General features: G+C 43.7%; 1 protein-coding gene across 1 annotated transcript; it reads left to right on the forward strand.

Moving 5' to 3' along the window:
* Positions 1-2,509: 2,509 nt before the first annotated feature.
* Positions 2,510-27,726, forward strand: LOC146719238 (ankyrin repeat and BTB/POZ domain-containing protein 2-like). The gene is made up of 17 exons (XM_085461963.1): positions 2,510-3,549; positions 14,596-14,724; positions 15,691-15,898; positions 15,999-16,151; positions 16,482-16,647; positions 17,641-17,730; positions 17,809-17,910; positions 18,038-18,134; positions 18,481-18,607; positions 18,698-18,951; positions 22,300-22,478; positions 23,233-23,338; positions 23,424-23,526; positions 25,046-25,118; positions 25,203-25,271; positions 25,954-26,067; positions 26,657-27,726. The coding sequence occupies exons 1-17, from the start codon at positions 2,670-2,672 to the stop codon at positions 26,900-26,902; spliced, it is 3,096 nt and encodes a 1,031-aa protein (XP_085318089.1). The 5' UTR covers positions 2,510-2,669; the 3' UTR covers positions 26,903-27,726.
* The last annotated feature ends 155 nt before the right edge of the window (positions 27,727-27,881 follow it).

Raw genomic sequence — 27,881 nt, forward strand, 5'->3', positions numbered from 1 at the left:
TTTCTTTGTCTTCCTTGACTCTTGCAAAGTAAAAATCATGTCGGGGAAATAGTAGATTATGGGTCTAAGATGTTTTTAAACTGAAAGGGACAGAACGAGGCAACGATATGACCGATGTGGTGGTGCTGGGTAAAGACCAGCAGGAGAATTCAAACATGTATTATTAAACCTAAAAAAATAACTACTATTCAAAAGAGATTCTTCGCCCGCGCGTTACCCCGGTAACACGGTCGGCAACCTAACATCAGTGTGTTGAGTCGTACTAACATAAAGTTAACATACAATAAATACACACAGCATACAAATAAATGTTAACATTGGACACTAACACTGTTTTTATTTTGTCTTTGTCTGCGGGGACTTTTACAGTAAGGCAAGCAGAGACAATAAAGTAGTAAATGTACTGGTTTTTATACATCGTGCTTTTCTACTGTACCTGAGCACTCAAAGCCTCTTTAAAGAAGGAAAGAAAGAGAAACCTTTATAGTCCCACACGTGGGAAATCTTTGGTCACAGCAGGAAGTACAAGAGAGAAAAAACAATAGAATAAGATAAACAGAATGACATACTACACAAAACGGACAGAACACCATATACAATAGAAAAAGTACAAATAGAATAAAATACTTTGTTACACTGGGAAAATTGCTCTTAGTGCCATTGCAAAACAAGGAGACAGGGCGAGAGTTACAGTTGTGTATGGGATGGTTGTGTGTGTCTGTCTGCACGTGTGTGATCCTCTGCAGAGACCATGTTGTGGAGTCTGACAGCAGTAGGAAGGAAAGACCTGCGGAGTCTCTCCGTCCCACTCGTGGGTGCCGCAGCTGCCACTGAAGGAGCTGCTCAGTGATGTCAGAGTCTCCTGCATGGGCTGGGAGATGCTGACCAACAGCGATGACAGCTTCTCCTGTCACTCACCACCTCCACAGGGTCCAGAGAGCGTCCTAGAACAGAGCTGGCCCTCCAGCCTCTTCGTTCTCTTCCTGTCCCCTGCAAAGACGCTGCCGCCCCAGCAGACCACACCGTAAAAGATGGCTGAGGCCACCACAGAGTCATAGAAGGTCTTCAGGAGAAACAGGAACAACATACCTCATTCGCCTATTCAAACGAGCTCTTTTTTCTTGCGTCATATCTAACATTCATGCTCCCATGGCGCATCAGAGACCAACTTGGTGTTATTCCCAGGATATTTGGCATGCAGACTGGAGCAGCCAGAGATTAAACCGCTAAACGTACGACTGGTAGATGACCCGGTCTAGTTCCTGAGTAACAGTCATCCCAAGTGAGGTAAAGTGAAGGTTACTAATGACTTGTGGCCTCTGACAGTGGGCTTATTTTTGTGTGTGTCCTCTTAGACCTCAGAACAACATTTAATGCTACTGAACAAAATATTTAACTCAGACAGCAAAACTCTTCTATTGACTTATTCTGTGAAGGCAAATTACTCTGGGGCAAATCTTTGTACCTCGGTTATTGTTTGAAAGAAGGAGGGAAACAAGGCTCTGAAGTCTCACTGGCTGAGAGCTATGATGTGGGCTGGACTGGATAATTATTTTAAATTTTTTAAAAATCCTTAATGGCAGAGGCCCACAAAAGATATTAAAGACAATTCAATTTTATTTTATTTTATTTATACAGCACCAAATCACAACAACAGCCGCCTCAAGGTGCTTGACACCCTCTCTGCTTCTAAGATTAGGCTTCAACTTTCTGCTAGAGCATATCGTTAGGGCAGGATCAGGTCACATGAGCCATCCCTTAGGCACGCTGCAATAGGCCTAGGCTGCTGGGGTCTTCCCATGATGCACTGAGCTTTTCTTTTTCATTCCTCTTTTCACTCTCCGTGTGTTTTTAGACTTTAATCATTATTCATTCTTTTTAATCGACGGCTGTCTTCCGTGTTGTCTTTTTTCCTGCCTCTCACTCCCAACCAGTCGTGGCAGATGGCTGGTCTTCCCTGAGCCTGTGTTTTTGCAGTTAAAAGGGAATTTTTCTCTTACTGTTGCAAAGTGCTTGCTTATAGGGTGTTGTTTGATTGCACCATAAGTTACAATGGTGGTGTACCCCAGAGAGCCACATTCGTTGTATAGAAAGCTCGTGGTTAACAATGAATTTACCTGAATATGGTGAAATCTTGCATCATATCAGAGGCCTCAGGTTTCGTAGCTTTGAATAAGGTCTTTGCTTGTCTCAGAGGACAAATTTAATTACATTTTTGAAAATACAGTTCAGCTTCCGTGTTGTTCATGCTGGCTTTTAACAAAATATGTCTCATCTGGGCTTTTCCAACTTGGAAAGTAAAAACAGCTGAGGTGAAAAGGAGTTCTAGTCCAGCGTAGTTTTTAATGTGAATATCATACAACAGACTTTTTTTCCCAATGACTTTAACACACCCACAGATAATCACGCGTAGTTATAGCCGCAGGGAGGTGCTGACGAGCAGGGTGAAAAGGATGTTGTGGCAGTACTGTGAGTTCGAGTTTGATTGGTCGCTTGTGCGTAAAACACTCCGTCCCTCTTTAAACTGCGGTCAGGTTTGGTACAGCCTCTCCTACAGCTGTGTGTTTCTGGCAACTGGATGTAGGAGCCTCTCTTCTTTAAACTGGGGCTCAAAATTGGAATGGTAAACACTAGCTGGGTTCTTTATTGTGCGTAAAGAGCTCCACATCATGTCCAACAATGTGTTGATTAAAACCCTAGAGGGCCTGTGCCTGGACTCAGGTTATATGGCGGGGGAGAACTGCCCGTCACTCAGCCTGTCCTCGGGCAGGTCGGGGCACTCGCAGCCAAATTTGAACACACCTCACCGGGGTCCTTGCTGGCAGCACACCGGCTCCCTGTACAGCAGAAACGGTAGCTGGGACACTGTGAGCACGCTGCCGGAGGACGTGATAGATATCCTAACGAAATGCCCCTTTCTGCCCGAGCTGGAGGAGTATCCCTGGATCGAACAGGAGCTGCTGGAAGTTGTGCGTAAAGTTGCCCGCACGCGTGCGTCATACACGAGGGAAGCGGTCCACCGGCTCTCTGTCCTGCTCCGGAGAGCTTTGGTGCGCATCTCCCGGGAGGCTCAGCGGCTGAGTGAGCTGCACAGGCGGTGCACACGGCTGGAAGTGCAGAGCGCAGTGAGGCTGGTGTTGAGTTGGGGTCTCGCAGAGAAGTGCATCTCATCTGCTGTGAAGGCGGTGTCCCTGTACTGCATGAACTCAGGCAACACCGCGCGTCAGCGCGGCAAGTCCTCGCGCTGCGGCCTCACGCTCTCCGCGGGCCGTTTCTTTAGGTGGATGGTGGAGACGCGGGTGTCGGTTCGTGTGCACGAGTACGCTGCAGTGTGCCTAACAGCCTGTGTCGAAACTTTGGCAGAGGAAGTGGCAGGACGTGGGCTGCAGGCGGCGAGGCTGACCGCGGAAGAGGAGGGAGGGCAGATCGACGGGGTCATCTGCGGTCCGGTGACCACCGAGCTGCTGGATGGAGCTGTGAGCAACGACGCAGAGCTGTGGGGGCTGCTGCAGGTCTACGAGCATCTCATATGTGGCAAAAATGCCAGTGGTGAGTTCAGTGACCTCATGACGAGATTTTGAAGCTTACTTTTAATAAAGTATAGATCTTTAAAAATTCTGATCTAAATAAAAAGACAAAAAAGGATCAAAATGCAAATGTTATTAATTTATCGCTTAAGTTTAAAGCAGGTATTATATGCACATGTACAGGCTGTTTTTCTCTCCCCTGTCAAGAACCTTAGATTAAAAAATGACAACTACAGAAAATCCAAAATAAGAAATAGCTTTACAACAACCAACTCATCCAAGTTACCTTCCAGCAGATCCACAAACGGTGCTTCAGAAAGTTCAAAAAAGGTTCTGACACCTTTTTTTCTGATACGGTGGATACAATGTGTTCTTTGTGCAACATTCCAATCTAATGTTCACTTTTATTATAATTATGTTCATCTGGTTACAAAACGATTTGTCCATTAGGACTTATTTGTTTTGGAGCTCTTACTTCACTGTCAGTCACAGTGAAGCAGTGTTCTTTTGACCTCTGCTGTTATAGGAGTCATATATATATACTGTATATATGTCATATATAGAGACAACAACACTATGTCCAGCTGTAGCATGCTAGTCTGAGGCTAGTCTGAGGCTCTGCTGAGATTTCTCTTTCCAAATTTTTGTCACATTTATCTTATAATATGTGATATTTCCTCTTCTTTCACTTTCACATCACAGCTTGTGAGAAAGAGGAAGATGTCTGGATGAAAACCTGCCAGCTTTTGTTATTTCAATCAGTCTTTGAAAAAAAACTCTTCTTCAGTACAGTGCCAGGACTTGCATACATGCATACATGCATCTGTGACTGACGGTTGTGGGCTACATCTTCACAGGCTGACCTCACTACAGAGGGGAAAAACCTTGACTTCCTACTCGGTCCTCTGTTGAACTGGGTAGTGTTACAGATTAGACGAGTTGATGATGGCATTAAATTGCTGAGAACTCTCCAGAGTCCCGATAATAAGAACCAGAAGCTTAAGAAGTCTACAAACACCACAGAGAGAGCAATTAGAAAATCCTTCAGACAGGAAAGAGGCATTTTGGGTAGTAAGTAGGAAACACTGTCTGTTAGACTCACTGAGGTCAGCTTTGTTCTTCTTAAACATATTTTGCCTTTGAATAATCACAGCATGGACAATGAGCAACTGAGGAAGTGTTACAGAGCAAAGTTTGCATGAATCTTATGTCACAAAATTGACAAAAGATGCTTTCGGCCTTGAGTTTGAAGGGCAGATTAATTCCTTGGGCTCTTTATTGTATTCTTGAGCAGTCTTTGTGGCCTTGCTCCTGCTGTGGGAGGGTGCTGCTGATGGAGAGTGTTGTTGCCATCATTAGGTGTGCTTGATCGGCTGCAGCTTTTAAGTGGGAGGTACATGTTAAAGCAAGATCCACATGAATGCTAGGACTGAGGCTTGACAGCTTCATGTTTGAATTCGGGAGACAGATGGTTACGTTTTTACAGATTTGGATTAGAACTTTGTTTCTTTTGATAAAGCATATAGTTAGGGCTGGATCAGGTGACCCTGAATCCTCCCTTGGTTGTGCCAAGGCTGGTGAGGGCTTCCCATGATGCACTGTCTTTTTTTTCTCTTCACTTACCTTTTTTTCACCCACTGTGTGTTTATACACCACCCTGCGTTTCATCATTAGTTATCATTCATCTTGTCGTGAAATCGATCAATGTAGAGCAGTGTCGCAAACCACGGAGGCCCCAGAAAAGTGCAATCAAACGTTGAGTTTATTAACAGCCCGGAGAAAACATCAACATATGTCTTCTGACCAAAATACATGTTGTGGACACTTATAAAGCAGTGGGGTTACACCCCCCCCCCCCCCCCCCCCCCCCCCCCCCCCCATGGCGTCAATGACAGATTAAAATAGGTTCCAGACATTAGTCACAGTTAATCGTACATCTTGTACATCTTTGATAGCTATAAGCAGACATAGAACTTCTCTTTTCTATAACACCTTCCATGCAAGGTAATAAACTTCAAGCCCTCAGGGTCTCTGGGGCTAATTATTGACTCTGGTCATCTGTTGCCAGAAAGTAAAATGCAACAGGTTTGCAACAAGAAGCTGGGAACATTTGGGCCTCTGCTCAGGCCTATTCCTAGATTATATGTGTTGTAAGCATGCATTGCAGTTATCCTTCTATGTTCTAGTTTCCCTCAGCATGTATCACCTGGACAGTCACGCCAGTGAAGCTTAAGACCCTTAATGAACCGAACATCAACTCAAAATAAGCACAGATATGCAGTATGTATAAAATACTTAATGGAAGGGTCCTCAAATGCAATATCAATACTGTAAGAAATATTATTAAATGAAATAATGCTGTAAAGAATGTTATTAATGCAATTATAATGATGCAGATTATATGGCAGCAATAAAAGAATTATTTCTGTATCTCCACAATCTCTACTCTTCTCCCCTTATCCCAAGCGGATGGTCACCCTTACCTGAGCCTGGTTCTGTCAGGTTTCTTCCTGTTAAAAGGGAGTTTTTCTTTCCCACCGTCACCGGTCTTTACCTCTTTGCCTCAAGGCAACTGTTGTTCTCTTCAGTTCAATGTATTTATATAGCACTCTTCACAGGATAAAAACCACAAAGTGCTTCACAGTAATATAAAAACAGATATACATTAAAAAAAACAGCACAATCAAACTTACAGCAGAAATCTAATTAAAAGCTAGTCTAAATAAATGAGTCTTAAGCTGCTTTTTAAAAGAATAAATACAATTAAAGCAACGCAATGATGGAGTTAGAGCATTCCTCAACCTGGGGGCCACCGCTCTAAAAGATCTATCACCTCTGGTCTTAAAACGAGTTCGTGGGACTACCAACAGCCTTTGATTAGATGATCTCAGGCTGCGAGAGGGAGTGTGGGGTTGATGTTGAGAAATGTGGGCAGAGGCATCACAATTCAAAGCTTTAAAAATCAGTACCAAGATTTTAAAGCTCTGTTCTAGGATGCCCTCTGGACCCAGTGGAGGTGGTGAGTGACAGGAGAATGGCGGCTAAGCTGTCATCCCTGTTGGACAACATCTCCCACCCCATGCAGCAGACTGTGACAGCACTGAGCAGCTCCTTCAGTGGGAGACTGCGGCACCCACGGTGTGGGACGGAGAGATTTCGCAGGTCTTTCCTCCCCACTGCTGTCAGACTCCACAACAAAGACTTTAACTGAACAAACACACACATCCACACATGTGCAATAACACTAAGTGCAATAATCTTTTCTGGCATCGTTGTATTTTTACTCAGTTGTATATAGCATTCGTATTCTATTTTTATCTTATTGTATATTTTTATTCTATTTTATTCTACTGTATATAGTATATTATTTTATTCTATTCTGTACAGCTGTGTACTGTATTTATTCTTATTGTATTCTAATTTTTGCGTCATAACTTTTGCACTGTCCACTTCCTGCTGTGACAAAACAAATTTCCCACGTGTGGGACTAATAAAGGTTATCTTATCTTATCTTATCTTATCTTATCTTATCTTATCTTATCTTATCTTATCTTATCTTATCTTATCTTATCTTATCTTAAAATGAATTCTGAAATGTACTGGAATCCAGTGTAATGAGCGTAACACTGGTGTAATGTGCTCCATTTTTCGTGTCTTAGTTAAAAGCCTTGCAGCAGCATTCTGGACTAACTGGAGACGGTCAAGATTCCTTTTGCTCAAACAAAGATACAGACTGTTACAATAATCTGAGCGAGATGAAATAAAAGCATGAATAACCATTTCTAACTCAGATTTAGACAAAGTTTGCAGTTTGGAGATGTTTCTTAGCTGAAAAGGCAGTTCCTAATGAACTGTCGAGAGTGTTGTTTTGGGGACATGGCAGAATTTAAAAAAAAAGGTACCTGAGGCTCGGGTGAACAGATGAGCCAAGAGAACCAAGATGCTGTTTGATTAGAGATATCTGGTTGTTGGGGGCAATAATTAATGTTTCTGACTTCTCAGAGTTCAACTGTAAGTAGTTGTCACCAAGCCACTGCTCAAGGGAAGCTAAACATTTAATTAAAGAGGACAGTTTATGGACTTCCATCGGCTTAAAAGAGCAGTAGAGTTGAATGTCATCAGCATAGAAGTGATAAGACCCCTCAGGGAACTGCCTGATTATAAGTTCTAGAGGTAACATGTACAGGAGAAAAAGAATCGGTCCCAGAACTGAACCCTGTGGTACCCCACATGTCAGATCCTTAGAATGTGACATAAACTGATTTGCAAAAACACTAAAAGATCTGTTGGAGAGGTGTGACTGAAACCACTCCAGAGCCAGACCGGATACAGCGACTATGTCCCGGAGCCTGTTAATCAGGATGGTATGGTCAACGGTGTCAAAGGCAGATGTTAAGTCCAACAAAACCATGACTGAGGATGCTCCGGAGTCAGCTGACATCATAATGTCACTAGAGACTTTAATTTTGCGGTTTCTGTTGAGTGACTTTTATGGAAACCCGACTGAAATTTGTCATAAATTTCATGTTTTTCTAAAAAAAAGTGGTAAGTTGATCTGCAACTAGTTTTTCCAGAATTTTTGACAATAATGAAAGCTTAGAGATAAGCCTATAATTCTTAAGCTGTGTTGGATCCAAACCGCTCTTTTTAATATTGGCTCAACAACAGCATGCTTACAGAACCTAGTGACCACACCTGGTGAAACAGAGTTGTGATTTGGGACTATATAAATGACACTGAATTGAATCGTTTCCCTTATATGTTCAAACTGCCTGCAACACGCTGGGATACTACAGGTCCCAACCCTCAAATGAGGACGAACAGGGAAAGTAAATGAATGAGTGCTGTTAGCCTCTGACCCATACACACACACACACACACGCGCGCACGCACGCACGCACGCACGCACGCACGCACGCACACACACACACACACACACAGCCACAGTGTTCTTCCTGATCTGGCAAGAAAAGCAGTGAAACCTGAGCAAATATTTCCACTTTGTTTGCAGACAGCTTGCTGATAGCATCCACAGACACAGCTCATAATAAATACAACAGAAAGCAGATTTAGGCTAACACTGCAACACACATGGTTGTCAGATCAGCTCAGAGCGAACTCCTTACATGAGGCTTTTTTTGTCTTCCTTTGTGACATCTGTAGTTTTCATCTGCTTCTGTGTAGGTTAAAAAAATCAGTGAACTATTTTTACTCCTGAGCATCCTTCAGTAACTCTCCTCTTTCCTCCAAATATATTTGAATAACTCTGACGTCCTTCAACACGATGCACTGATGAGGCTGATTTCTGGGTCATGAGCAGGATGACAGAGAACAGAAAAAGAGGCGCAGATGAATTACTCTGCAGCAAATACAGTGGTTACAGTTGTTCTGCTGCAAACTGGTAATGGCTCAGAGAGCAGACGCACCCGGTCATGATGGTGTTTGCCGTGTCACCAACAAAGATGGCTTACCTGAAGAACGCTTTGGTTATGTGAAAGCTGACTTAGATTTATTTACTGTGTCAGCTCTACAGGCAGGATCTCAACAACCAAATATTACTGTAATCAGTACTATTAGTGATGTCACAATCCTTTGTGCAAGGTCGTGGGAGCTATCTTTGGGCAGATATTTTGAAGCATTATCCAACAACAACAACAAACTTTATTTATATAGCACATTTAAAAACCAGTGGTGTACCAGCTCACTCCTGGTGGCCGATTGGTGGGGCCTGGCGCCTGTAGCCCGGCTGGGCCCCTTCGGGGGGGTGGGATGCTCGCAGGCCTCAGGCCTCTGGGCCTGAAGCTCGGTCCTCTCTGGCACAGCTGGCTGCCGGCAGAACCCACGGGCACGCCACTGCAACCCCCTCTGGCCTCTGCTCCGTAGCTGCTGGGTGACCTCTCGTTTGGGGCTCTCCTCAGCTCTTCCCAGGAGGGTGGCACGGTTCCCCCCCTTTTGGTGGTCCTCCTCGGGTCCTTGTACTCTGGGGCCTGGATCTCCTCCATACCTGCTTCATACCCTGGTGGACGGGGCTGTGGCCCCCCCACACTCCCTAGCAGATCGTTACATGGAGAAACCTTTGGAATACAAGCATGCTGATCCACACAGGTATGCACACAGGTGTACACACGGGTGTTCACAGACGCGGACTACAGCTTTCTTGGCTGCTGCCTCAAAGCACATTGTGCGCTGTCTATCTTGCGTGCTGCACAATATCGTTTATTATTTAGTATCTACTGATATCTACTGCTAGCTAGTTTATTGTGATGGTGCTGTTTTTTTATTATGTTGCTCTTTGTTGTTTGCTTTCTCTTCTGTTTTTTTCCTCCATACAGGTGATCCAGGTGTTTTGTTTGTTTTTCTTTCTTCCCCCCCTTCTCACCGTCTCTTCCCCCCTTTGGTTTTCTTTCTCTCCCTCTCTTTCTTTCATTCTTTCTCCCTGTCCTATCCCCCAGTCATGTCTGTCCCGTTTGTAGCAACTGAAAATAAAATAAATTCATAATTATAATAAAGGTCAATCAAATGGACCAATATGGCACAGCCATGATGATCCACTTGGTAAAATAAATCCGCTTGGCATCTTTCTTGGCCTTAAGACAACAATTCTGATGGCTAAAGATCCAAACGGGACACAAAAAAACAAAAAAAACAAAAAAACAGTGGTGTACCAAAGTGCTTAACATGCAAGAGAATAGGATGAAGTAACAGGGAAGGATGAGGGCTATGGCAAGGTACCAAAACAGCTAGCAAGTTGAATGGCATTAAAACACAAAAGCAAAAGAAATTGCATATGAAAGCATAAAAGAAAACTAAGTGTAAAGGATAAAACAGTCAAAAAAAAAGTTTACTAATGAACACTTGAAATGTTTGGTAAACTTGGTGTGTGTGTGTGTGTGTGTGTGTGTGTGTGTGTGTGTGTGTGTGTGTGTGTGTGTGTGTGTGTGTGTGTGTGTGTGTGTGTGTCAGCTATGACTGAGGAGGAAGTGGATGCAGCCAGCTGGAGACAGTATCTGATGCTGGGTCAGATTACATGGAGTAATCCAACACTCATTGGCTACCAAATGTCACTTAATGTCATCTCCATCTGGCCTTTATGTGAAACTATAAAACAGAAGGAAAATGTGGTTTAATGTTTAATGGCTTGGCTACTTTGGGTTGTATTAGCAGGAGGATACAATCTGTGAGCTCCACCACAGAGGAAGGCTCCAGCAGGAGCATTTTATGGACAACTGCACCAAAGTAAATGGTTAACCAGAGGTCGAGCACATTGGACGGCTCTGTCCTGACCAGCTTTAATCAAACTGTAAACTTCTTTGTGACAGGAGGCCGTTTGGATGTTGGAGCTCTGCTCTGCTGTTAACAGCATCTCATGGCTGCTGATTCCTGGCTCTGTGCGCTCATTGCCCCAAGCCAACACAGAATCGCTCCAGACATGCGGCCTGCAGGTTTTAACCAGATTATACGACGAAAACAACATCTTCTGCCTGTGTGTTTGACATTTCTCTGAGCGGAGGCTTTATTTAATCCCACCCAAGTAGGAGCACAGGATTCTCTGTTTCTGTGCCATTTGGCACTTCATGTTTCTTCATGTTTGCTCCATTAGTGTTGTCATGTTGGCTCCATGTGAAACAGAGATCGTATCATAAAAGCCCTGATACGGATTGTTTCTACCATAAGTTGACTTTAAACAGTCTGTTCAGGTTCCTTGATGTTATGAACACTGAGCTAACCCCTGCTCTGACTGACCTTCTGACCTCCGCTTAAAACACTGAGATTGTTTAGGATCATACTGTATTGTACTGTACTGTATTATCATACTGTATACTACACAAACAAGTGACTTACTGGTGCTTTTGGGTGAACTGTGTGAATTCAAAAATCCCTTTTTCATGGTTATAATATTTCTGTAGCTGCAGGCTCTTGTCTATATTGTTGGGTTAAGCATCCATCTCTCTAATATTCTGACCAACAGGTCAAGGTAAAAAAGGCAGTGCTATAGTGGAGACACTGACACCATGGATACCACAGCTAGTTATTAACTTTTATTTAAACTGGGGTACAGGTTTTGGCTAATTAAATTGAGAAAAGTCAGAAGAAATGAAACGCCGTGTCCTTAGTAGAATGAAAGCCAAATAAGTGAGGGATGCATCTTACATCCAAAGCATGCCTAATGGTCTGGTTACAATTTGTCAGTCGCAAAAAGCATGCTCTGCCTTTATCATCTATTTTAACCAAAGTATGAACAGGGAGATATACTTAAGAAGGCCTTTATGCAATAAATTATTTAAAATGATTAATAAGATCATTTTCTTAAACTTGACCCTGATGACCATTAGAAAGAATTCGAGACTACTGACTCAGTTTTTAGATGCAGAGGCTCGACTGCATCCACAGTTTTGCTGGTTGAAGATGTGATCACCAGGTAACCTTTTGTTCCCAGCTAGTTGACATCCTATTTTTACTCTAGTGTGATGTAGTCCCAAAATATTAGAACAGCAACAGGTTATAAATGACTTTAACAGAAGTTCAAAAAAGCCTTAATTTATTTGATTAGCAACAATCTGTGATTCCCCGTTTTCTCAAATCAGAACAACAGTTGCCTCAATGTGCTTTATGTTGTAAGGTAAAGATCACACAATAATACAACAGACAAAACCCTGAAAATCATGTGACCCCGTATGAGCAAGCACTTTGGCGCAGGTGGGAAGGAAAAACTCCCTTTTAACAGGAAGAAACCTCCTGCAGAACCAGGCTAAGGGAGGGGCGGGGCCATCTGCTGCGATTGGTTGGAGTGAGAGAAGGAAGACAGGATAAAGACCCTCTGTTAAAGAGAGCCAGAGATTAATAATAACTCATGACTAAATGGGGAGTGGTGAATAAACACAGTGAGAAGGTGACAGAGGTCTGCCTACATGATTCCAGTTGGATGTTGTTGAGTTTCTATTGCTTTGATGCCATGAGCATTACTCTTACTCTTGTTACTAGTCTTTACTCTAAATTATTTTTGTAGCAATAATAAAACCTTCTGCATGTAAATGTTCCATGTTGTCACTATCTGACCCGTTTTCACAGCACTGCAGAGGTTTTCTTTCTTTTTAATGTATTTCCTTCTCTCCTGGTTTAGTCTGGATCGGGACTGAGATTGTAACCTTAAACCCTTACACACAAACACACACTGAAACATGCACACAACCTTTGACTCTCTGGTTCTGTTGTCTCAACCAAACACTTGCAGTATTATACCATGCAGCAGAAAAGAGCTGTTGTTTTCGGGGCCGGGGACTGAGCCTCTCTCTCCATTTGGGACACACACACACATACACTCAGTCTTTCTCACAGTGTGTGCTTGCAGGCTCGAGGGTTGTTGAGCACTGTTTTCACTGAGCCGCAGGTACACACAAGGAGACCGTCAAAGGAAATGACTTAATCACTCATGATTCTGGATGTAAGCAGGGCAGTGTTGGGAACAGGAGCTCAGGCGTGTCTTTAGGGGGGGTCGGTCCTACACGGGTCGGTATTAGAGAACAGTGATTTGTGCTTTGTCCACTGCAGACTGGTCCCCTGTTGTGCACCAGTGAATAGATGCCTGTTCACCCTGTCTCCTGTCTGTAAACATAGCAGGGTAATGAGCATCGATTATCACCTACACAAGTCCGTTTTTTAACCAAAGATTTCTTTATTTCTGGCCAGGCCTGGTTTTAGAAAGCAGAGATGTTTTTTCAGTAGAGAGGAATGAATCAGCTCAGGCTGATAAACAGTCTGATTAACATTGGTATATCCCAGAGGTGTTGGATGAGGTTTGGGCCACACCGTACGGTGAATATTGTTTCTAATACACTGAGCTGTATACTGCCTCAAGTGTCCTGTAGGTTTTAGATTTCACCCTGGGTGAAAATACCTGAATCAAATGATGAGTTCATTACCAGGCCTCTGGAGAACTTCAACACATGTTGAGGAGGTCATTTAGCCATTTGAATCAGCTGTGTTGGATCAGGGACACATCTAAACCCTGCAGGACACCGGCCCTCGACACCTGTGGTTTATGGTCATGTCAAGGCTAAAGATCTGACCATAGAGAGAACCAGTGGAATTACATGATTCACAGTGAGCAAGGACTTGGCAACGGTGGGGAGAAAAAGACCCCCAAAACCTCTTTTTGCAAAACCAGGTTCAGGGAGGGGCCGCCATCTGCAGGGAAGGCATCAAAGAGGATGAAGATCTGTCTGTCTTCTGACTGTGAAATCTGCTGGATCTTAAGTTTTAAAAACACTGGAGTATAGTAAGGATGCAGAAAATGCTAGCTTACTCTAGCTAGCTTTTACAATTATTGTACAATCTACTCTACAATATAGAGGTGACTGTTGTTGTGATTTGGCACTATATACATAAAACTGAATTGAATTGAACTTGAAAACTAAGTACCTGTAAACGCTCCAGTGGTTACAACCACTTCACCATCCCCATCTGTCCTGGCTGGTCAGTCATGTTCATGTCTCCATACATGATCACTGTGAATGCCTCACTAAAGCTGGATTTGTATTCTGTTGGGCTTTAGGTTTTGCAGATTGTCATCAGTGATGTGGCTTCCATTGTGCGTAAGATTACGAGTCAGCAAATCCCCGATTCAAAAGCACACAATGGTCAGGGATCTACGAGTGTGTGTGTGTGTGTGTGTGTGTGTGTGTGTGTGTGTGTGTGTGTGTGTGTGTGTGTGTGTTGGCGTATATCTGTATGGGCTTTTCTAAAGTGGCTGCTTGGCTTTGAGAGTGAGTGCATCGCATCGTACTAGCAGATGGCCTGAAGTGGTGGTGCATCATGTCAATAACATGAGAGAGCTTTTGTGCTGCAGTGCATTCAGAACTGTTGTATCCATGATGTTCTGTGTGTTTGTGAGATACTTTTGTAATGCTACGTTGCAGTGATGAGTTTAAAACTGGCAAAGAGTTTCTGAAGACAGAACCTTCTCCAACCACGTACATAGGCCAAAGTGATGCAACAAACCAACTCCCACCTTTATGCAGGAAACTTGGCTAAAAACTTACAGCTTCATAAATGTTCTTTGTTTTTGTAGGTGAGCTGTCACTCCCAGCCCACATCAGCCCATACACAGAGAGCAGGGAAGATGCCTACATCCAGCTGGAGCTGCGGATGTTGGAGCAGGCGCTCCTTGCCACCTGCGTTGGCAGCATTGGAGAGCTGAGTACGTGTGTGTTGTGTCAGTCAGCACAGTAGGCTCCTGTGTTTTGTGTGTGTTTATTTAAACTGTGACCGACGTCGGACTCCTGGGACACAGTGTTTCCACTTGGTTCCATAACCTGTGGCTTGTGTCCAAATAACAAGAGCACTTTCAGACCCTGCAGGCCACCGCACCTCATTATCTGGCACATAACCTAGGTAGCTACCACAACTAAAACAAGCTAGCTGCAGTAGGCTAACGTTAGCTTTTAAAAAGAACTTATTTCCAGATGTTTCTTTAGGTTGGAGTCTTTTGACGCTGAGAGCAGCTTGGCTGCACGGTCAATAAGAAATGCATTCCTGCCTGTGCACTGCTGGCTCTGTTGTGCTGGCGCCGGGTCCATTGTGTAACTGACGCCACCAACATTAACAGGACGCTTACATTAGAGCCTCTTATTGCGTGTTTTGTTTGGGCTTCCTGCAATGCGTGGAATTACCACAATTAGAGAGGGGATGGGCTAACATATGAAACAGGAAATGACCGCCATGTAATGCATTTAACAAAGTAACTGTATTCTAATTATCACTTATTTAAGTGGTAACTGTAACAGAATACAGTTACTCATATTTTGTGTTTTTAAATACATTATGCTGGTACATGTACTCTGTTACTCCAGAACTCTGACTATTACAGACCCACTGTGATCCACTATGTCAACAAAACTGGAAGGTTCATAACTCAAAAACACTGGATCAGCAGGTAAATGGCAGATCAGAGGGAAAAATAATGCAAATTAAATTGTAACTGTATGAGCTTTATGGCAAATAATCTCAGCCTCATTATTGCTGTTGTTTTTCTTTTTTTTTTACATTATTTCTTTGTCCATAAAACAGACATAACTACAAATATATTAAGTTTATAAACTTTCTGAAATTTCTGAAATATGACAGCCTGTGGTGGTGGGAAATGATGGTTCCCGTCTTTTTGCAGGTGATCTGGTGTGTCGAGCAATGCACCACATGCAGCGTCTAAGAAGCTCGAGTGCCTCCATCAGCCACTCTTCTTCAGCCAATCAAATGCCAGTATCCTGGGCTCCAGATGCCCTCCGCACACTCTACTACTTCCTGTCCAGCCCACAGATGGAATCACTGGAGAATCCCAACCTTGACCCTCCAACCATGACACTGAGCAGAGAGAGGTTTGTGTGTGTGTGTGTGTGTGTGTGTGTGTGTGTGTGTGTGTGTGTGTGTGTGTGTGTGTGGCCATCTCTATACTGTCTTATGTTAAACTTTTTTCAGGCCATTCTTGCTCCTCCCTCCTCTCATGGAGTGGATCCGTGTTGCCGTGGTGCACGCTGAACATCGCCGTAGCCTATTGGTTGATAGTGATGATGTCAGACAGGCGGCCAGACAGCTTTTGCCAGGACTGGACTGTGAGCCCAGGCAGCTGAGGTAGGACACCAAAGAATAAAACCACTGATCGTGTATACTGTCAAAGCTGGAGTTGACTGATTACCAACCTGTCTGGCATTATTCAACCTTCTCAACTAGACTGTATTGAAAGGATGCCTTAGATCCTCCAGGTACAGAAAGACTGCCTAGTGACCACAAAAAAGAAAAGGAAATCGAGCCTCCAATCAGGAACCCTGAATATCAAAACAAGCTGTATGGATATCAGTATGAGCAGCATCTAGTCCTCTAATAGGTGGATGTTCTCTAAAAATGCCGTGCAGATAGGAGTTAAATTGATATGACCTGTTTTTTTACTGTGTTACTCTGCAGGCCAGAGTGCTGTTTCCAGTTGTTTAAATGTCTGGATGCAGAAGCTGCTTCGGCTAAATTCCAGTTGGATTTAGGATTCAGGATGCTCTCGTGTGGCCGAGCAGACCTGCTCCACCACGCCGCCCGGCTTCTAGGAGCTGAAGGTGTCAACACTATAGACGATCAGGTGAGTGCAGCTGTGTTTCAGTGACTGGAACAGATACTAGGTTGATGTTTATACGTTTAAAATGTAATTCAGAAAACTGCTTAAAAATTTACTGAGAAGACTCCAATCAGAGTAAGGTCAGAAGAGCTCTGCTGGATAAATGTGATACCTTTGTCAGTATACAGATAGATTCATAGGAGACAGAGTCTAATATCAGCAGCTGTGGGACAGCTATGAATAATTTGTTTTCTAATGGTTACAATTTTATTTGCGAAGAAATTCATCAAGTCATTGCTAGTTAAGGTTAAAGGAATAATTGGTTCAACAAAGCTGTGACTCTTTGTCAGTCTGACTGCACTGACATGATGATGTCTCAGCTCTCAGATCTCTTTTTTATAGATTTATAGAGTTTGAAGTGTGTCTGATTTGTTGGCTTCTTCTTCAGAGTAGTCACATTATCATATGCTAGATAACAGTAACCGTAATAATAGGATCATGGACCTCTGTCGTAGCAGAGTTTAGGTAGCTGCTCTGCATTGTCTCGGCACATGGATGGAAGAAGATAACAGTGGCGGTATCACTTCCTTAAAGTTAGTTCCAGCCCTTTGAGAAAGACATCTACTGTAATGACATGTATTGTCCAGTGCTCATTATTGCAAAATTAAAATGATTATGTGTTTTTATATGTGATCTGCTCATTTTAGCTGACTCTACGAGCCAAACGATGCATTAGTCCGTTTGTTTTGTCTTGCATTGATTTACGATCTACAAATGTAAAAATGTAGATTCTTCTTTTGTGCACAAATAATGAGATACAACTGTATCTATTTTCACGATGCAAAATCATTAACATTTTAAAAATCTTAAATACATCTTACATATCATGTGTACATAGTTGCACTGGTGGATGTCATTCTGTTCCTCTGTCTCCTGATGTGTTTTCCATTGTATTACTTTGTATCTAAATTATGTACATAAATAAAAAGAAACAAAACCTACTATGTGTTCTTGCAGGGAATGAGCCCTCTAATGTACGCCTCAGCAGCAGGAGATGAGGCACTAGTGCAGATGCTCATTGAAGCCGGAGCTCACCTGGACATGCAGGTAAAGAGTGATGGTGGTGTAGGTAAAACCTCATTGCATAACAACAGGTTGTGAAGTATGTGTGTGCTTTATGTTCAGGTCCCTGGCAGCTCTGCCAGACATCCGTCTGTTTACCCAGGCAGTCGGCACTGGGTGGCCTTAACATTTGCTGTGCTTCACAGTCACCTGTCCGTGGCTCAGGTGAGTCCTTCAAACAGACTCCATCAGCAGAAAAACATTTCACTGGACTACTGAAATTAGCATTTTAATTGCTGCAGTGGTCTGACTGAATGAGTCTCTCACAGTATCGTGTTTCTCATGCTGGCAGCTGCTTTTGGAGGCCGGTGCAGACGTGGAGGGTGGAGCCTTGCTGGACAGTCAGGAGAGCTCAGCTGAGACACCACTACAGCTAGCTGCTGCAGCAGGTATCATTCTGCTGAACATTTTAGCGTATGTAATCTGAAGTTAACTGACAAAACTGTAGCTTTACCAAAGTGGACCTTTTTGATCAGAAACACATTGTTAATAAGAATAAATTACAATGGTGTAAATAAAAACTGGTTACAATATAACATCTATTTTGAGGTTTTCGCGTGGTTGACTGTTTGGTGAAAACTATTTGTATGAATAGATGTTTTAGCAGAATAATGACTTGTATACTGACAGCGCTGCCAGTTTAGGCTCTATGAGGGGCCATGTGACCACGAGTCACACATGTCACATGTCACATGTTTCGAATGGATCCACCAATAGAACATCCGATCTTCTCAGGTTACTACGACATGGTTAGCCTGCTGCTCGCTCACGGAGCAGACCCTCTGATCAAAGTGCATCATGGGAATTCACCGCTGTATGAAGACATGAACTGCTTTAGCTATGCAGCAGCACATGGGCACAGGTGAGACTTAAAGTTCCACATTTTCCAGTTCCTGTTTTACCTTGCTCTTTCACACATATATAGCAACACATTTGCCCTTTCCACCTGCAGAAACATCCTCAGGAGGCTTCTGCAGCAGCCACAGCACAGGAAGGAGGACATCCTCTCTCTGGAAGAGATCCTGGCTGAAGGAGTGGAGGATGAGGAGGAAGAGGAACTAAAATTTTCAACACAGCCTCTAGCTCCTGACTCCCCAAGCATTATTCCGAGTTTGTGTAAGAACAGGATGAAGGCCCTGCAGCAGGCAGCCTACTACAGCGCGGAGCACGGCTACCTGGACGTCACCATGGAGCTCAGAGACATGGGTAAGCACGTGATGTCAAACTGAGGAACTCTGAACTGGGGTAATCGACTTTTAATTAAGAAGTAAATACATATGCACTGCAGGCTCCAGGTATAATTTTGAAATGTGCGTAATTAATTGTAAACTTGTGACAGATAAAAACAAAATTTCATGCTGAAGAAATCAGAGGAGAGCAAAATGTGAGATTTACAGTCCTTTATTACAAAGCTCAGGATGAAAATATCCATGAATATCAGACAGAGCTTCATCATGAGCTTCATAATGAGCCCAGTTACACCTTATTTGTTACTTTAATTGGCTCGAATGAAATCAAATTGATTGAAAAATTAGTTCATTAAAAAACACACGTCCAGTGAAGTGAACACATTGAAACTATTAGCCTAGTGTGCAGCCCTAGCACAGTACCAAGAAGCAGGCACAGAGGTGTATTTATGAAGCTCATTGCTGGGACATGAAAATCTACCTCAAGTGTTCACTGCTTGATAGAGTTATTATAATCTGACAGGAGGGTGTGTCGACATATAGAACAATCTGGAAAACAAAGAAAACATGTTTCAACAGCGAGCGTTTAAAACTGTGATCTAGTATTTTTATATACACTCAACAAAAATATAAACGCAACACCTTTGTTACTGCTCCCATTCCCCATGGGATGGACGTAGAGACCTAAAATTCATTCCAGATACACAATATAACCATCCCTCCCAAACAGTGGTCACAAATCAGTCCAAATGTGTGGTAGTGGGCACATCTGCCATATTGAGATAATCCATCCCACCTCACAGGTGTGCCACATCAGGATGCTGATCTGACATCATGAGTAGTGCACAGGTGTACCTCAGACTGCCCACAACAAAAGGCCACCCTGGAATGTGCAGTTTTTTGCGCTATTGGGGGTCTGGGGACCCAGAACCGGTCAGTATCTGGTGTGACCACCATTTGCCTCATGCAGTGCAACACATCGTCGCATGGAGTCTATCAGATTGTCAATTGTGGCCTGTGGAATGTTGGTCCACTCCACTTCAATGGCTGTGCGAGGTTGTTGGATATTCGTGGGAACTGGTACACGGTGTCGTATACGCCGGTCAAGCACATCCCGAACATGCTCAATGGGTGACATGTCCGGTGAGTATGCTGGCCATGCAAGAACTGGGACATTCTCAGCTGCCATCTGCCCTGAACAATGTGAACCATGATTCATCCGTGAAGCGCACACCTCTCCAACGTGCCAGACGCCATCGAATGTGAGCATTTGCCCACACAAGTCTGTTACGGCGACGAGCTGGAGTCAGGTCAAGACCCCGATGAGGACGACGGGCATGCAGTTGAGCGTCCCTGAGACGGTTTCTGACAGTTTGTGCAGAAATTGTTTGGTTGTGCAAACCAATTGTTCCAGCAGCTGTCTGGGTGGCTGGTCTCAGACGATCTTGGAGGTGAACCTGCTGGATGTGGAGGTCCTGGGCTGGTGTGGTTACACGAGGTCTGCGGTTGTGAGGCCGGTTGGATGTGCTGCCATATTCTCTGAAACGCCTGTGGAGACGGCTTATGGTTGAGAAATGAACATTCAATGCACGGGCGACAGATCTGGTTGACATTCAAGTCAAGTCAAGTCAAGTCAACTTTATTTGTCAATTCTGCCACATGTACAGGACATACAGAGAATAGAAATTTCGTTACTAGGGGAGAGGGGGCAGAATCGGGAGGGAGTTAAGCTTCCTGACAGCCTGATGGATGGAGCTGTCCTTCAGTCTGCTGGTCCTGGCCTGGAGACTCCGCAGTCTCCTCCCTGACGGCAGCAGCTTGAAGAAGCTTTGCATTGGGTGCGTGGGATCAGCCGCTATGCAAAGGGCTTTTTTAGTGAGACGGGTGCTGTAAATGTCCTGGAGGGAGGGGAGAGAGACACCAATGATCCTCTCTGCAGCTCTCACTATGCGTTGGAGGGTTCTATGACAGGACGCATTGCAGGCTCCAAACCACACAGTGATGCAGCTCGACAGGATGCTCTCGATGGTGCCTCTGTAGAAAGTGTACATGATGGGGGCTGGTGCTCCTGCTCTTCTTAGTTTGCGGAGAAAGAAGAGACGCTGCTGTGATTTCTTGGCCAGTGCTGTGGTGTTGTACGTCCAGGAGAGATCCTCTGTGATGTGCACACCCAAGAACTTGGTGCTGCTCACTCTCTCCACAGACGCTCCGTCAATGGTCAGAGGAGCATGTTGGGTGTGCATTCTCCTGAAGTCCACAACAATCTCCTTCGTCTTCTCCACATTCAGAGAGAGATTGTTGTCAGCACACCACGTGGCCAGGCGTCTCACCTCACTTCTGTAGTCGGTCTCATCCCTGTTGCTAATGAGACCCACCACCGTTGTGTCGTCCGCAAACTTGATGAAGAGGTTGGAGCTATATGATGGAGTGCAGTCATGGGTCAGCAGAGTGAAGAGGAGGGGGCTCAGCACACATCCCTGCGGGGCCCCCGTGTTTAAAATGATGGTGCTGGATGTATTACTGCCAACATTCCTGCTGTCAGCATGCCAATTGCACGCTCCCTCATTGCTTGTGGCATCTGTGGCATTTTACTGTGAGACAAAACTGCACATTCCAGGGTGGCCTTTTGTTGTGGGCAGTCTGAGGTACACCTGTGCACTACTCATGATGTCAGATCAGCATCCTGATGTGGCACACCTGTGAGGTGGGATGGATTATCTCAATATAGCAGATGTGCCCACTACCACACATTTGGACTGATTTGTGACCACTGTTTGGGAGGGATGGTTATATTGTGTATCTGGAATGAATTTTAGGTCTCTACGTCCATCCCATGGGGAATGGGAACAGTAACAAAGGTGTTGCGTTTATATTTTTGTTGAGTGTATATAAAAATACTAGATCACTGAGAGACGTAAAAGAAGTTGAGGATGTGACAGCTAGTGCTGTCAGCGTTAAACGCATTAGCACGGTTAGCTCGTTAACGCGTTTAATGCTGACAGCACAAATTTCAATATAAATTTGAACCCTTTTGTTGTCCATGAGGTGTGCACGTTCTCTTTGTATTTGTGTGCTTCAACAAATGAAAGTGAAATAAACTGAATGAACTAACAAAAGCATTCAAAATCCAAACTTTGTATGATGCCAGGAAACTTGGTGGTTTTCCATATATTGCATTGAAAGCGTCTTTATAAAAGGAACATTTGCAATCACCTGCCTGCAGCTTCCTATTTCCTTTGGCTTTGATGAGCAGCAATCCAGAGAGCGGCGGGGAAAAACAGAGTAGTTTAACAGCTTGTTGCTTCTGGCTCCAACTGCACAAAGACCTCAAACACGTTCCCTGGTTCCCTCTCGCTGATCTCTCCAGGTGTCCCCTGGAGGCTGCACATCTGGTTAGAGTCTCTGCTCAGAGCCCAACAGCTGTGTAGGGACGATGTCATCATTTCCCTCCTCACAGAGTTCACCTCTATCAGGACGGAGGACTACAGCCCCGGGCTTCTCTCCACGGGCATCCCGCTCATGTTCAGCATGTTGGAGACCACCAAGGTACAACTCAGCACCTCTGCATCTCTGATTATGTGGATTTTCCCGTCTTTCCATAATTTCATGGAAATGCGGATAAAGGGTTTGAGGCAGAGCAGCTAAACAAAAGAAACAGAAATGATGATTCCTGACCTGTCTTGAAAAATAGCGATGGTACATTTTTATTGTTAAACAGATTTTAGAGAGTGGTGTCACACTCTGTGCCCAGTACAACAAACATCTACTAGCTCTACAAGGTGGCGGATGTTCAGTTGGTTTTTTGCTCCCATGCATGAAAGACAAACTGTGTGTCACAATGATACTGCTGCAGAACGTGACGAAGCGTAGTTCCCGACCACTCCCACACTTTTGAAAAGGTACACAGAGCCAACCATTTGGGGACATTTATACCTGCACTGGGGACTATTCTGAAATTCAAACCTGTTCAAACTATGACACCATATTATAAAAATATTTTCTCATTTATTTACATACTTGTTTGTTCTTTGGTAATTTCTCAGTAAAGTTCATCACAGCACTCAGCAGTGGCATTAGTGTGAGCCACGTTCACACATCCATCAGTGTCATTCTCACATGCTGATGGATGCTTCGGGGAAAATTTCCCGCAGATGCTTCACCACTGGAGGAGTCAGAGTTTGGATCATCAGTCTTCTTATATAATACAGCATATATAAAGGACTGTGTGTGTGGATGTGTGCTGCTGAATGTGCAGAGGTCAGTGCTACGATGATCTCCTGTTCTGTTTTATTCTATGTAGGACTACGTGGTAACAAAGCGTCTGGCGACTGTCTTTTCTCTCTGCTACGGCTCGTCTCCCGTTCCTCCGGTCCCACCTTTGGACGTCACTCTGTCCACACAGCTGGGTAACACTCCCCTCCTGCCAGTGTCAATGTTTAACATGTTACATTTGACCAACTTATGAAGGATTACATGGTTGTCTCTGCTCAGATATTCATTTTCTGAACAACAAAGAGATGTCAGATGTGACATTCATGGTGGACGGGCGCCCATTCTTTGCACACCGAGTGCTGCTGATGTCTGCGTCAGACAGGTATCATCTCTCTTCTCTGACTGACATTAGCTGCCTGTTATTATTAACCTATAAGAGGCTGCAGACATGTTCTAGTCAATGCAAACAAAATTAATGTCTAAGGGCATGTAGCAAAAGGACTATACAATGCAAGAATATAGGCTCGTGCACGCAATGCTTGGAGAAATTGCATAACATGTAAATTGTAAGTAGTTAAATTTCCAATAATGAGGTCAGGGTACATGTGTAAATAAGAAGTCTGGGTGAGCTAACGGCTCAAGCTTTTGACTCCTCTAAACGCTACATTTCACAGTTTTTCTACTCTTGGATCTGTATGATGTCACTGAGAGCAGATATTATTAATATGATTAACTCTACAGCTCTAATTCAGACAGAGAAGGACATGAGGGACTGCACATGGCTCTAGTGTAAAGTTATTTTGAGCTCTTATTTAAGCAAAGCTCGTCTAGAAGAGTTATGATAAGTGAAATCCCCCAACAGACTCTCCAAACATGCTGCTGACTCAAAAACACTTAAGCACACTATAAAGTGCTGACAGTGTGAAATTAACCTAAGATGTGAAGCAGCTTTGTATGATTCATAACAGAGGAACCTGTCCACTACACTAAATATTCTGATGTACGTATGTATTGGAGTAGGCGTGTTCAGATCCAGTAAAGTGGGATTTGGCAGGTTGGACCAGTGTGAGGGAAGAAAATAATTTAGAAATAAGACAAATACGCCTGAGCAGTTTTTTTGTCTTTGCATACAGGCTGTGATCAGCTGACCTGTTTGTGGTTGCTGCTTGCCGCCCTTGATTCTAACACTGCACTGCCGTAAGCTTCACCACAGTACTGCTCGCTAAGCAGTTTAACCTGCACCAAACTGTATTTTCATGAAACCTTTGAGTAATACAAAATAATTATACCTTAATTGTTTCTTCTCACAATATGTGAGATCAATTTCAAAATATCAACATTGTGAAATGGATCCAATATTATTATTTTTTAAATAGCACGTGTAACTTCACTGAGTGACCCGACACGGCTCCGTGGGTGTGTTTTTGCCTTTTTCTTTTATTTTGATACAATCCGTTTTTTTTATTCGTGGCACTTTCCGGCGCACGCTGCTCCAGCAGCTCCTCTCTCTCCGGCCCGGCTGCTACTGAGATAGGGAAGACCTACACAGCACACCCTGAACCTGCTGCTCCACTCCTCCCCTGCAGCCGAGCCACCAACCACACCCGGACACATCATGATTTAGAACCAAACTTTAAATGTTCATTTTATCAAATGGCGCTGAGCACTGCTTACCTAGAAATGAACCTTTCATCCACTAATAGGAGGCATTCCTCAGTGAGCTTCCGTGTGCTATGATAACCAATGAGAGAAAGTATCCATTTTAATGTGATTATTGATCATTAATTCTTTCAGAACAGCTCTTACACTTTATTTAGAAAGTTTATGTGAACAAGTGGCCTCGAATGTCACCGCCTTTTTAAAGAATGAAATGTGTCCTGATGTGCGTTCTGTCCTGGCAGGTTTCGCCAGCTGCTCGCAGATTCCCCCGATAACATCGTCCACATCAATCACATGACCTACGGCACCTTCCAGGTGAGGAACTAGCTTACTCCTTGTGCTTCGGTGCAGATGTGACTGAGACCTTTAGGTGGATGAAGGCTGTTTGTTTCCCTGCAGATGATGATGAAGTCTCTGTACTGTGGAGGAACTGAGGGGCTGTCTGTGTCTCCCTCTGAAGCCTTGAAGGTAAACGTCCCACAGACTGTGAGTCAATGCCTGCTCCAGTCTGGGCCTTTTTTAGGATTTCCAGCTTGCTGTGGATTGTACTGGTTTGTGTTTCATTAGATGAATCTCTTTAAGCCACGGACTGTGAGGTAGGTTTAAACTATTTATGACTTACTTCTGTCACCGGGGCAAATATTTTAGACGGCATCTGTTATTTTCTGTTGTTTCTGCTGGCAAATCAGTCAAACATTTCTTTTTGGTAACGTGCTTTTTTTGGACAGGAGCAGCAATCGTGGCTCAAGACTTGGGCGTTCGCCTTGTAATTGGAAGGTTGCCGGTTCGAGCCCTGGCTCCGACAGTCTCAGTCGTGTGTCCTTGGGCAAGACACTTCACCTGTTGCCTTCTGGTGGTGGTCAGAGGGCCCGGTGGTGTCAGTGCGCCCCAGGGTGGCTGTAGCTACAATGTTGCTGCCATCACCAATGTGAATGGGTGGATGACTGGATGTGTAAAGTGCTTTGGGGTCCTTAGGGACTAGTTAAGCGCTATACAAATACAGACCATTTTTACCATCAGGTTATTGCTATGGCAGAAGTACACATCCACAAATGATTTTAATGTGTATTCACCACTCGTGTGTGCATATCCAGCTTTGTAAATAGTGTAAAGTACACTGATGGTTTACTCTTTGGTATCTGTCTCATAGCTGTTGCCAGTGGCCACTTTCTACCAGCTCCGAGGTCTGCAAAGACGCTGTGAAATGTCACTGTCGCAAAGCCTTACTCTGGACAATACTGTCAGCATATACAAGGCTGCTAAGGTAAAAACACACAAGCTGACATGTAAGACAGTTAGATATCTGGGACACAGCTTTTATTCAAACCATAGACTGCATATGAAAGCACTGTCATGAAAAGTAGCAGTAGTAGTAGCCACGGCAAATCTAAATATCCCAAAAAAGATGAAATTGAAGGGGAGACTGATCAAACATAACTCAGGTAAAGTTTTGGATTGTTGCCTTTTGATGGGCAGTTACAGAACCTGATGATAGGACTCGTATAAACTCCACCACAAACTGTTTCTCTCACTTTATTACTTTAGATTACAGAGAAAATAAAGAATAGGCAGAATTTGTGATTTCTCATATTACATTTGATTGATTGGACCATGTTCTATTTAGACCTTCATGCTTCAGGCTGTGAAACTAAAAACTCAAGCCTTATTTTCTTTTAGGTGTAAAAATTATTGTATTTTTTAATGGTGACTCGAATTTCAAGATCATAATAGAAGGAACAACTGTTTGCATAAATGTTGCTGCGAAAAAAATCTCCAAGGAAAAATTTCTTATATCAACATCATATATAAAATGGATTATCGCAGAGACAATGACTCAGCTTCTGCACTTGCAGCACCATGGAGGAGCTGAACTCTGCAGGTTTTGTGAAGGATTCTTCCTGCAGAACATGGATCAGCTCCTGGACAGGGAGGACTTCCACAGCCTGCTGCTAGGAGGTTTCAGTCAAGAGCTGCTATACCCAGGCCTGGGCACCCGATCTGGACTCGACCAAGATCAGGATCTACTGGTCCTCCTAAGGGACTTGGAGAATGTACTTATCCAGAGACTTTATATCCTCCACTCTGCATGTCGAGAGTAGAAATGGTGGAAATGTTGACTGTGTTCGACTTGCTGTCAGATTCAGTCCTGTTTTTGTGGTAATCTGAAAAACTGTTGCTAGCAGATTTTATTAGCTAGCTCAGCGGTCCCCAACCCCCAGGCCACAGATCGGTACCGGTTCGTGAGTCGTTTGGTACCGGGCCGCGAGAGTTGAGGCTCGGGTGTGAAATTTATGTTTTTCAGGGTTTTTAGTGTTATTTTTTTTAATCGTTTTTATCGTTAACTCTGTTTCCCTGGGTCTTTTCCCGTGTGTTATGAATAAATCTTCTTTTTTTTGGTACCAGTACTGGTTATATTTTGTTGTATTTATCCGCGACACCTTAAAGGCCGGTCCGTGAAAATGTTGAAAATGTTGTTGGACATAAACTTGTCTGTGGCGCAAAAAAGGTTAGGGACCGCTGAGCTAGCTAACTGACAGACATAAACGGAGAAGCTGGAACACTATTTTAAAAGTACTCCATGAAACTGCTAAATGGTTTGGTGACATTTAAATAAAGATTTATGGTCTGGGGAAATATAAGGAAACTCAGTTTGAAACCATCATAGATGATAGCACTGCTGTCTCAGGATTGACTGGTTAATTGTTTGGTCCATATATTGTTAACAGGACGGACTGTCTGGGAATATTAAGGTGTTACCGTTGATAAGGTGAAAGGTGCTACATCAATAGGCTTTAAGAACAGATTCATTTTTTGAAAGTGGGAGAAAAAGACTGCCTGTAAAGAATACCACCAATGAGCCTGAGTGACTGCGAGCTTCATTTATGGCTACATTTACAGAATATCTTATTAGTGTAGCGAATCCAAGATGGCGCCAGTGTGTACGCCAGGCCGTCTTCATCTCCCCAAGCTCTGAGTACTGCTTGCCGTTTTGCTTTATGTATGCTTCCCGGCTGTTTTTGCACTAATTGCCTATGATCGTCAAACTCTTTTGAATCTTCGACCATTGAACCATCAAAC

The sequence above is a fragment of the Copadichromis virginalis genome, linkage group LG1 (assembly GCF_057382275.1).
Source record: "Copadichromis virginalis isolate Kocher_CV1m ecotype Utaka linkage group LG1, C_Virginalis_male_GT1.1, whole genome shotgun sequence".
In the NCBI taxonomy this organism is placed as follows: domain Eukaryota; kingdom Metazoa; phylum Chordata; class Actinopteri; order Cichliformes; family Cichlidae; genus Copadichromis; species Copadichromis virginalis.

Coding starts and splice junctions, on each gene's coding strand:
- LOC146719238 (XM_085461963.1), top strand. CDS start 2,670: ATGTCCAACAATGTGTTGATTAAAACCCTAGAGGGCCTGTGCCTGGAC. Junction 16,152..16,481: donor TGTGAGCCCAGGCAGCTGAG/GTAGGACACCAA, acceptor GTTACTCTGCAG/GCCAGAGTGCTGTTTCCAGT. Junction 25,272..25,953: donor CTCCCTCTGAAGCCTTGAAG/GTAAACGTCCCA, acceptor TCTGTCTCATAG/CTGTTGCCAGTGGCCACTTT.